Here is a 10,689-nt window from a genome sequence, read left to right on the forward strand (position 1 = left end):
TTTTCTTCCATTCTTTTCTTTAATTCTTCTCCTTCTTTGCAGTTTCCTTAAAACCAAATCTCACCATAAAAAACTCCTACTTTATTGACCTCACTTCCAACCTAATATGCCACTTTTACTAAAGTGTTCAACTATATAAAGTTTTCATTTGTAGGTGACTTGAATGCAGGCATATGCAAGCAAGTAACTAACTGGAAAGGAATTTGGTAAATTTCTGAATTTGCAGTATGTTTTTTCTTGAGCTTGGAAGCTTCAAGCTAATTAATTAAATTCTGTTTGGTGTTATCCAGGAAGAAAATAGATCCACAAAAATGGAACCTCGGGAGCCTGAACAGAACATCACTCACATGGAAGCTTCGCTGTATAAGGCAGCAGCAGAAGGCAACATTGAAGTATTCAATAATAAACAGGGTCTTCAACTTGAGTCGCTAAAGACCCCAAACCAAGACAACGTGCTCCATGTTAACTTGGCAACCGAGGAGACTGTCAAATTCTCAATAATCAAAATCTTCTCCCTAGGATTTGTACCATCCTTTCCGTTTTTGAATTTATTCGTTACTATGATAAAAAGAGAAAAAAAATCAGATTTTATCGAACAAGTTCTCAGCAAGTGTCCGTCACTGCTATTCCAAACGAATGCTAAAGGTCAAACTCCTTTGCACGTAGCAGCAAGGTATGGACATTCTGCTATTGTGAAACTTCTAATCAAGTCTTGCGCAAAAGCTCGAGATGGAGATTTAGAGCTGGGAACGGATCAAGTAAGTGCAGTGAGGGAGATGCTGAGGATTACGGATCAGGAATCCAACACGGCTTTACATGAAGCAGCAGGGTGTGGCAATGTTGAAGTGGTGAAAGCATTGTTGGAGTTTGAAGACCCTGATTTTCCGTATTCTGCCAATAAAAAACAGGAGACTCCACTTTATATTGCAGCTAAGAGAGGAGACGGCGGCGTGCTGAGTGTAATATTAGATAAATCAATATCAACAGCTCATGGCGGCCCCCACGGTAGAACAGCTTTGCATGCAGCAGCTATGGCTGGAGATGCAGGTATATTGTTGAGTTAGTTCCAATTTTTTTTTAAAAAAGTTTGAAATAAATAAAGAACAGGTCTATTGACATTTTTTTGCTTGGATTTAGAGGCAATAAGGGTAATATTAAAGAAGGGGAATTTGACAAAGGAAAGAGATGAAGATGGACGCACCCCTCTTCATTATGCTGCACACTTAGGTAATAGATTCTCAGTTGTGGATGAACTGTTAAAAACGGATGTATCAGCTGCCTATATAGGTGATAAAAAGAGGGGGATGACACCCCTTCTTATGGCGGCCAGACAAGGTCATCTTGGAACAGTTTCAAGGATTCTCTCTTTATGTCCAGATCAGGGATTTAAATAGCCGTCCGTTACCGAAATAGCGGCCGTTATATAGCGGTAACGGCACCGTCCGAAACCGTTACTGCCGAAACCCGCTATACCCGCAATACACAATAAGTAATGTAAAATTCACGACCGCGATACCCGCAGTGACCGCAATAGCGTCCGTTATGTCCGCGACCGCGACAAACGCGACGCGACCGAAAACGCGACCGCGACCGCAATTTAAATCCCTGGTCCAGATAGTTGTGAAAAAGTGGACAACGAAGGTTTGACTTTACTTCATTATATGGCTTTCAGAGGCTCTTCCTATCCAATAGAGTTTTCTCTTTTCCAGCGTGGTGGTATTGACATTGTATATGGATCACTCAGAAATCTAATGAAGTTGGAAGGTGCTTTTGGAATGACACCTCAAGAAGTTTATAATGCAGTTCATTATGAGAAACATCATAAACAGGTGTGAGTGCTTGCATATGTATTGCATTTCCATGGCTATGGTTTTATTAATATTCAAGTTTTGAATTAACATCTTTAATAAACCTACAATACAATTGGCTAATGTTGCTGGCATGGCAGGAGCAAATCAATGAATTGTTGGAAGAAATTGAGAATGATCAAGTGGCGGACGAACCGGTTAATCCCTTTCGCTTGCCAACTATCTTTAGAGCAAGCTTGGAGAAGAAAAGAGAAGGTAATTTTATAGTGGCAGGATTTATAGCCACGGTCACATTCGCGGCAGCGATAACCGTCCCAGGTGGTTTCAAGAGTGAAAAAGGATCCGAAGAGGGTACTCCTTTTCTGATTCATGATGCAGCCTTTAAAGTATTTATCATATCGAATGCATTTGCCTTTATTTTCTCTCTTTCCACCCTCTCCGTTTACCTTAGGACGATGTATTTCTTTTCCTCAAACTCAAATCAGCAACGCGAAACTTTAATAATACGGATGATCGGTAGGCAACTCCTTAGTGGTGCACGGATTGCAATGGTGATTGCTTTCAGCACAGCCAGCTATGTTGTGTTAAAACCTTCTCACGCACTTGCCATAGCTTCATGTTTGGTCGGCCCTGCCTTTATTTTCACTTCTTTACTTACCCGCAAATGCATGTTAATTCTTCTGTGGAAACGGTTTTACTTTGGGAAAATTTCTTGTTTTAGACTTGTTTTTTTACCATTTTCATTGGTGTACAAAGCCCAATTTTGCCCAAAGCCCAGCAAACCCTCCTAAAAAAACCAAGCCCAATTTTAAACCCACTACCCCAAAACCAACAAAACAAAAATAGACCCAATTCCAAACCAACATTAATATACCCGGGCCCAACTGGTCTAACCCACTAACACCCAACCCATTACAGAACAGACCCAACTCGAGGCCCATTGTTTTAGCCCAGCAAACTAACAGCCAAAACTAGGGTTTCAGAAAGTCTGAAACCCTAGCGCCGCATTTGATGACCTTTGACCTGCCGTCGCCGCCACTGTCACCGGACGTCCCATCCGTGTCCATCACCGCCATACCCCCTTGCGCCGTCACCTGCAAAAACACGCAAGAAACAGTAGCAACCAGAGGAGAAAATCATAAAAAATTAATGTAAACAGACTATAAAAAACCAAGGATCCCCCACTGTGAAGGGGTTCGATTTTTGGTGATTCTCTGTTCTTCTTTCCTTTTTTGTAATATTCAAAAAAAAATCAAAAAATCAAAAGGTGATTTTATTTTCTCGTTTTCGCATCTCTTTTCTCATACTCGTTTATTTTTTGTATATATACATACATACATATATATATATTAAAAGCAGTTTATTTGCGGAAAATACAAAAAAAATTACATTTTTGAATTTTCCGGCCACCGCGTGCAGTGGCCAGCGTGCCACCGGTACGGTGGGCCGATGATCGGCGCGGGGTGGGTTTGGAACCCTGAACGCTTGGCTGTTGAGAGAAAATGTGGAGTTTTTTTTAGGGAAACGGTTAAAATGATTTTTTGGAAGAAAAATGGGTTTAAATACCCAATCCAAACGGCGCCGTTTTACCCTTAGGGGTTAGGTGCCAAAACGACGTCGTTTTGGCCCTCACCTGCGCGGTGAACCGACCCAGAGGGGAGGATCCGCGTGCTTTCTTAAAAGGGGTTATTTACGCGCACAGTCCCTCTTGTTTTTCAGCGCATTACAATTTGATCCTATTTTGTTGTTTTCTTTTATTTTGATTTAGCCCTAAGATTTTACTTTTGTTTCATTTTAGTCCATTGAGGTTCTGCGTTTTAGAACTTTGGGTTTATTTACCATGTTGATCCCCTTCTTTCTGCGCGCGTTACAATTTAGTCCCCTCTGTCTCTTTTTATTTCAAATTCGCCCAGTATTTTTGTTCTTACTTTGATTTAGCCTCCCTTTCTAGCATTTTCACTATTTTGTTCATTATTTTTAATATTATTATTATTTTCTTTATTATTATTATATTTACTATTATTATCATCTTTACTATTGCTATTAGTATATTTATTAATATTATTGTTATTATTGTTATGTTTTTATTTATATTCACTTATGTAAATTTTAGATATGTGTTCTATTATATTATTATTATAATTGTTTTTTATACATATATGTATATATATTTTACTAACTTATTTAATATATAAACACTCAATTTTATATACATATCTACATATATATTTTTTATTTAAATATGTATATTATATATTATTATTTTATATCTATATATATATTTTTTATATTAAAATATGTATATTATATATTATCTTATGTTATTTTTATAATCCACATATGTATATATTTTCATCTACATACATATATTCCTATGTTTTGTAATATTTATGTGCACCTTTCTTAATATATATATGTACATATTTTAACCTTTGTAAATACATGTACATATACACATATTTTAATTTATGCTTATATATATCTCTTTACATTTAATTGTATTTACTATTTATTGATTTCTTTTTATTATATGTTTGCCATCTTATTTATTTATCTTTTCTTATTTCATTTGTATTATTTTATTTATGTTGCATTATTATTGTTATTTTACACCTACTTCTACTTGGATTTATCAAAAAAAAAAAAACGAAAAATTCCAAAATAAAAGTAACAATCGGTATTTGAGATCCTCGAAAGAATCGAGCCCTAATGTATTGGGTTTTGATTTTCTTCGTTGAATCTAAATAATCGAGGTTACTCTTTTTTTTAAAAAGGGACATAAATAAAACTCATTATCGAGAATTCAATATGTCGTGTCCTAATGCATTGGACATGATACGTTGATTCTTCGAGACGAGAATTTTTCAAAATAAATACAATATTCAATCTTTAATGTTTGAAGAAATTGTACCCTAACGTATTGGGTTACAAATCTTTTATGATTTAAACAATCAAACACTCTTTTAAACTTTTTTATGCGAGTTGAGACTTGCTCATTTCTGAAGGGGTAAGATATCGTACCCTAACGTATTGGGTGTGATATTTTCTCTTTCTGAAATAAAAGGTTTAAACGTGCAGTTCGATTTTTATAAATTTTCTTTCAAAATAAGGATCGTATTTTAAATTTCTTCAAAGTTCTCAATTTTCAACATTAAGACATTAAGTAATCAACTAGGAACCAATTTTGGGTGTATCGAGGGTGCTAATCCTTCCTCGTGCGTAACCGACTCCCAAACCCGTTTTTCTGAATTTCGTGGACCAAACTTGTTGTTTTAATAAAATCAAACCGTTTATTAAAAACAATCACTTTTCGAGGTGATCCAATTACACCTTATCAAAACGGATTGGTGGCGACTCCCATTTTTGCTTTCATTTTCAAAACCCAAGTAGACCCCGTTTTTCATCAAAAAATGGTGTCAACAACTTGGCGACTCCACTGGGGAAATATTTTTTTAAATGAATGAGTCGAGCCACGAGTTGATTACCTTTTGTCTTTTTGACGAAAATTGAAATCTTGATTTAAGTATACGATCCTTTCATTGTATTACATTCATTTTTATTGCAATTTTCTTTGTTGTGACTGTTGTGTTAATTTAAATTTTGGTATCTTTTTGCATATCGCATTGCATGACCGTTGGTCACACCCTTTAAGTGGGAGTGGGAAGTTACTCCTTCGTGAGGTTTTCACCTCCGTGCAGGATAGTGGATCGCTTTCGGGATACATCCGTACCTATGTCTTCGTGAGATTTTCATCTCCGTGCATCCATAGGGAAATGTATTCCCCTGAACCGAACTCGGTCTATACGAGCCTACCATAGGTGAAGATCGAGGAATTTGCTGGTTTGGGTACCCTTACTTTAGAGCCAAACCACATGTAGTGAACCTTAGGAACTCACCCTAGGTAGAACTACACCAAACCCTAGTAGATACCCTGATATGTGCTTTTTTTTCTTTCTGAATTATTTTGGATTATATGTTTATGTCTGATACTGATCTTTACTGTTTTACTTTGGATGCATGACATTTCAACTGCATGGCATTTCATTATAAAAGGCGTTGGTTCATATTCGGTTTCTAGAAAGAAAGCTTATCATAGAAAGGGGGTTTCTTGATAAGGTGGAAGATAATGCGGCGGTCCGAATTTGGTCAGAAACGGCGCAGCAAGAGAAAATAGATAGTTTGGTTGAAGGATATATATCAGAGTTATGGGACTTCACCCGTATTAGTGTAACACAGAACGATTTGCGAGAGTTGAAGGAGATTTGGGACCAATGGAATGAGGAGGTCAGACAGCTTTTCTATTCCAATTATGGGGATTTGCCGTACTTGCTAGATATGAAGGTAGACAAGCACCTGTTCCAGGCTCTAGCACAATTTTGGAACTCCGCCTACAGTTGTTTTACATTCGGAAGAGTCGACTTAGTACCTACTGTAGAAGAATATATGGCTTTACTTCGGTGTGCAAAGATGCAAGTCGACAAAGTTTACTCGAGAGCTGTAAATCCACCAACCTTTCTGAAAAAGTTGATGAACATAACAGGTATGAGTGAGCAGTGGGTTATAGCCCGAATCTGACAAAAAAGGGATAACAAGTGCATTTCTTGGAGGAATTTGAAAGATATGGTTCTAGTGTATCCTGAAAGAGGGTAGATGTCTTCACTTTGAGCATATACAGCTTAGTTATCTTCCCCAAAGCTTTGGGGCACGTTGATGAGGCGGTCACTGATTTATTCGACCGTCTTGATAAGGGAGTTACTCTGGTTCCAGCAATTTTTACAGAGACATTCAGATCTTTGAATACATGTCGATGAGCGAGTGAAGGCAGATTCATTGGATGTGCAGAGTTATTACTTGCGTGGTTCCACAGTCATTTTTGGAAAATGGATAAGGTGTCATATCGGGTCTTCTCTGAAAACTATTCGCCATTAAAAGAGGTGGTAGCAACAACATATTCAGCTTCTACTGTTGATTGTGCAACTGAATTCTGCTTCTTAGAACTCTAGCAAAACATGCCTGAGCCAATGCTAAATGCATATCCAGATGTGCTCCTCATGTCATCACATGATCTAGCCCAGTCACTATCAACATAGCCTATCAGCTTCATGTTTTCAGCCCTTTTGAACAACACACCATGATCAATGGTGCCTTTGATGTATCTCAGCACTCTTTTAGCTGCCTGAAAGTGCTGATCATTGCAGCAATTCATGAATCTGGATAGCACACTAACAGCAAACATGATATCGGGCCTTGTTGCAGTCAAATACAACAGACTACCAATGAGACTCTTGTACATAGTCTCATAAACTGGTTCACCACTCCCTTGTCTCGATAGCTTCACTCCAATAGCCATTGGTATGCTTGTTGGCTTGCAGTTCTTCATAGAGAACTTGTCCAGAATCTTCATAGTAAAGGAACTCTGATTGAGAAAGATTCCTTTTGCTGTTTGCTTCACCTCATTTCCAAGGAAGTAGTTCATTCTGCCTAGATCAGACATTTCAAACATTTCCATCATATTTCTTTTGAAGTCTTGCAGCATTCTTCTATCTCCTCCAATCACCAATAAATCATCAACATAGAGTGACAAAATGAGCTGAGTTTCAGCTTGATCTTTCTTGACATACAATGTTGGTTCACTGGCACTTCTCTCAAATTCCAAACTGATCATATAAGAGTCAATTCGAGCATACCAGGCTCGAGGGGCCTGTTTTAGACCATATAAGGCATTTTTTAATGTGTACACCATATGTTCTTTGCTAGAGACTGCAAATCCTTGAGGCTGCTCGATATAGATCTCTTCTTCTAGATAGCCATTGAGGAATGCTGACTTTACATCCAGATGATGAATGGTCCATTAATTTTGAGCAGCCAAGGCAACTGTCATTCTGACTGTGTCAAGCCTGGCTACTGGTGCAAAGGTCTCCAAGTAGTCCAGGCCATATCTTTGGCTGAAACCTTTAACAACAAGCCTGGCTTTCAGCTTGTTAAGACTGCCATCTGCATTTTGTTTTGCTCGATAGACCCATTTCACTCCAATGACCTTCTTTCCAGCAAGCTTATCAACTAGCTCTCATGTTTGATTCTTCTGAATCATGTTGATTTCATCAACCATAGCCTGCTTCCAGCCTTCATCTGACTCAGCCTCTTCAAAACTGGTAGGTTCTGCTATAGCAATCTGTGCTTTTTCATAAATTTCATCCAAGGGCCTTGTGCCTTTTACAGGCACATCATCAATGTCCATTTCAGGACCAATTTTCTCGAGTTTAGCTTGGTTAGGCACCATTTCTTCTGAATCAACTTCTAGTGCATTCTTCTCCCAATTCCAACATGCCTTTTCATTGAAAATTACATCCTTGCTTACTTGAATTTTGCTTGTCAAGGGGTCCAGGATCCTGTAACTTTTCTTGACTGAGCTATAGCCTACTAGAATGTTAGGCTGAGCTCTCTTTGACAGCTTATCCCTCTTTACAGCTGGTATTTGTGCATAGCACAGACAATCAAACACCTTTAGATGTGCCAAAGAGGGCTTGAATCCAAACCAAGCTTCAAACGGTGTCTTGTGAGCAAGAGCCTTAGTTGGGAGCCTATTTTGAAGATAGACTGTTGTGTTAACTGCTTCAGCCCATATAGCTTTGGGCAGATCTTTCTCAAATAGCAAGCACCGTGCCATATCCATCAGGCTTCTGTTCTTCCTTTCAGAGACTCCATTCTGCTGAGGTGTGTACACATTTGTTAGCTGGTGTTTGATACCAGCATCATTGCAGATGGCTTGAAATTGAGCTGAAGTATACTCAGTTCCATTGTCTGATCTTATTTACTTCAACTTGCAACCTGTTTCAATTTTAGCTGCAGTCTTGAACTTCATAAACACTTGAGCTACTTCAGACTTGTGTTTCATGAAGAAAATCTAGCAATATCTTGTAAAATCATCAATGAAAATGACAAAGTACCTGTTTTTGCTGAGTGATTCAGTCCTCATTGGGCCACACACATCAGTGTGCACCAGTTGCAGTCTTTCTGTGGCTCTCCATGCGGTGTTTGTAGGGAATGGCAATATTGCCTACTTTCCCATCTGACACACTTCACAGACTTCATCATGCTTCATTGAGTTAGTGAAATTCTCAGCCAAGCCTTCACTGACCATTTGAGTTATCGACCTAAAGTTGGCATGTCCAAGCCTTTGATGCCAGAGCTAGGAATCATCAACAGAGGCAGTGTATGCTGACTTTGAGTCATCCGACTAATGAACCTCAAAGCATTTGTCAGTCATTGTGACTGTCATAAGGCTTGATCCACTTGGATCAGCAATTTGACACTGCTTGTCTTTAAACACAACTGAATAGCCTTTCTCGAGCAGTTGAGCTATGCTGAGAAGGTTTCTATCAATCTCAGGCACCAATAGCACATTTGGAATGACTTTGTTACCTGTAGGAGTGCATACCAGCACATCCTCTTTTCCTTCAGCCTTTATAAACTGACCATTTCCAACATTGACCTTGGTTTTGCAGTTTCGATCCAAGGTTTTGAATAAGGAAGCATCTGGTGACATGTGGTTTGTGCAACCACTGTCCAACAACCAGCCTTTAGAACATTTTTCTCAGTAGCTAAGCAAGAAACAACAAACACCTGCTCTTCCTGATCACTGCTATCTTCAGCCACACGAGCTTCAACCTTTGGCTGCTGAAATTGGTTCTACCTTGGCTTGTTTCTGTTTTACAGACCCTTTCAACATGGCCTTTCTTCTTGCAGTGTTGACACACAGCATCTATCTTCTGGATGTCCTGACCTCTTGCAATATCTGCAGGGCTGATCATTGCTCCTTGCAGCATCAGGCTTAGGCCTATTTTTCCAGTGCCTTTTGCCTCTATGAGCATTGGTGCTTGAGGTTTCTTTGGCCTTGGCTTGAAATGCACCTTCTTGGTGATCTTCAGCTCTGTTAGCTCTCCTTTTTTCCTGAGCATAGAAAGTGTTAATCAACTCAGTTAAGGAGATGCTAGCTAGGTCTTTTGAGTCCTCTAAAGAGGATATCTTTGCCTCATATCTCTCAGGCAAAGTGGAAGGACTTTCTCCACAATTCTTGCCTCATCAAAGTGCTCACCTAGGAGCCTTATGCTGTTAACCACTGCCATTATTCTATCTGCATACTGCTTCACTGTTTCTTTTCCTTCATCTTCAGATTCTCAAAATCTCTTCTCAAGTTTAGCAGTTGTTGTTGCTTTGTCCTCTTTGTGCCTTGAAACTCCTCATTGAGCTTATCCCAAGCCTGTTTTGGAGTCTCACAGGCCATAATTCTGGTGAAGATGACATCTGACACACAGTTCTAGATGCAGGACATGCCTTTGTGCCTTTTGGTCCTCTCATCAGCATGTTGTCTGATCTGAGCTACTGTGGGATTAGCCCTCAGTGGTGCTGGCTCAGCATCTGTGTTGACAACTTCCCACAGATCAAAGGCCTGTAGGTAAGTCTTCATCTTTACCAGTCATATGTGGAAGCCTTCTCCATTGAAGAGTGGTGGGGCTGCTGGTGAAAACTTGAAGAAGCCATTCTGATTTCTTGGTTTAATACAACAGGTCCACTAAGACAAAAGCTCTAGATACCAATTATTGGTGCAAAGGGCTACAGCAAATTGATTTTATGCTTCCTTATACAGCAAGCCTCGAGCCTTGCAGAAGAAACAATCTCAAAAGAAAACAGAAAAGAAGCTTGCAAGTGGAAAAAAAGAAAAAAAGAGAGAATTTGAATGAAAAACAAGCTGAAATTCTTCATTTACCATTGAACAAGGCATTAAGCCATTACATATATCAGTCAACTTGTCAAATGAACAAGTAATCACCTAATCAATTACCTAACGCCACTAATATGCATTGAAACTTACAAGATTAGC

At 38.8% G+C, this 10,689-nt stretch overlaps 1 protein-coding gene across 2 annotated transcripts; it reads left to right on the plus strand.

Annotated features, from left to right (window-relative positions):
* Positions 1–3,089, plus strand: LOC107911529 (ankyrin-3). Of its 2 annotated transcripts, XM_016839361.2 has the most exons (4): positions 1–206; positions 291–1,047; positions 1,138–1,829; positions 1,949–3,089. In XM_016839361.2, the coding sequence occupies exons 3-4, from the start codon at positions 1,662–1,664 to the stop codon at positions 2,597–2,599; spliced, it is 819 nt and encodes a 272-aa protein (XP_016694850.2). In that variant the 5' UTR covers positions 1–206; positions 291–1,047; positions 1,138–1,661; the 3' UTR covers positions 2,600–3,089. The 2 variants fall into 2 exon arrangements, with proteins under 2 accessions (XP_016694850.2, XP_040946991.1); XM_041091057.1 differs by lacking the exon at positions 1,949–3,089 and having other exon boundaries at positions 1,138–1,560.
* The last annotated feature ends 7,600 nt before the right edge of the window (positions 3,090–10,689 follow it).

The sequence above is a fragment of the Gossypium hirsutum genome, chromosome D04, assembly GCF_007990345.1.
Source record: "Gossypium hirsutum isolate 1008001.06 chromosome D04, Gossypium_hirsutum_v2.1, whole genome shotgun sequence".
In the NCBI taxonomy this organism is placed as follows: domain Eukaryota; kingdom Viridiplantae; phylum Streptophyta; class Magnoliopsida; order Malvales; family Malvaceae; genus Gossypium; species Gossypium hirsutum.

Excerpts from the sequence above, each read along its gene's own strand:
- LOC107911529 (XM_041091057.1), top strand. The coding sequence starts at position 312 with ATGGAACCTCGGGAGCCTGAACAGAACATCACTCACATGGAAGCTTCG. Across the intron at positions 1,048-1,137 it reads AGCTATGGCTGGAGATGCAG|AGGCAATAAGGGTAATATTA; the intron begins GTATATTGTTGA and ends GCTTGGATTTAG.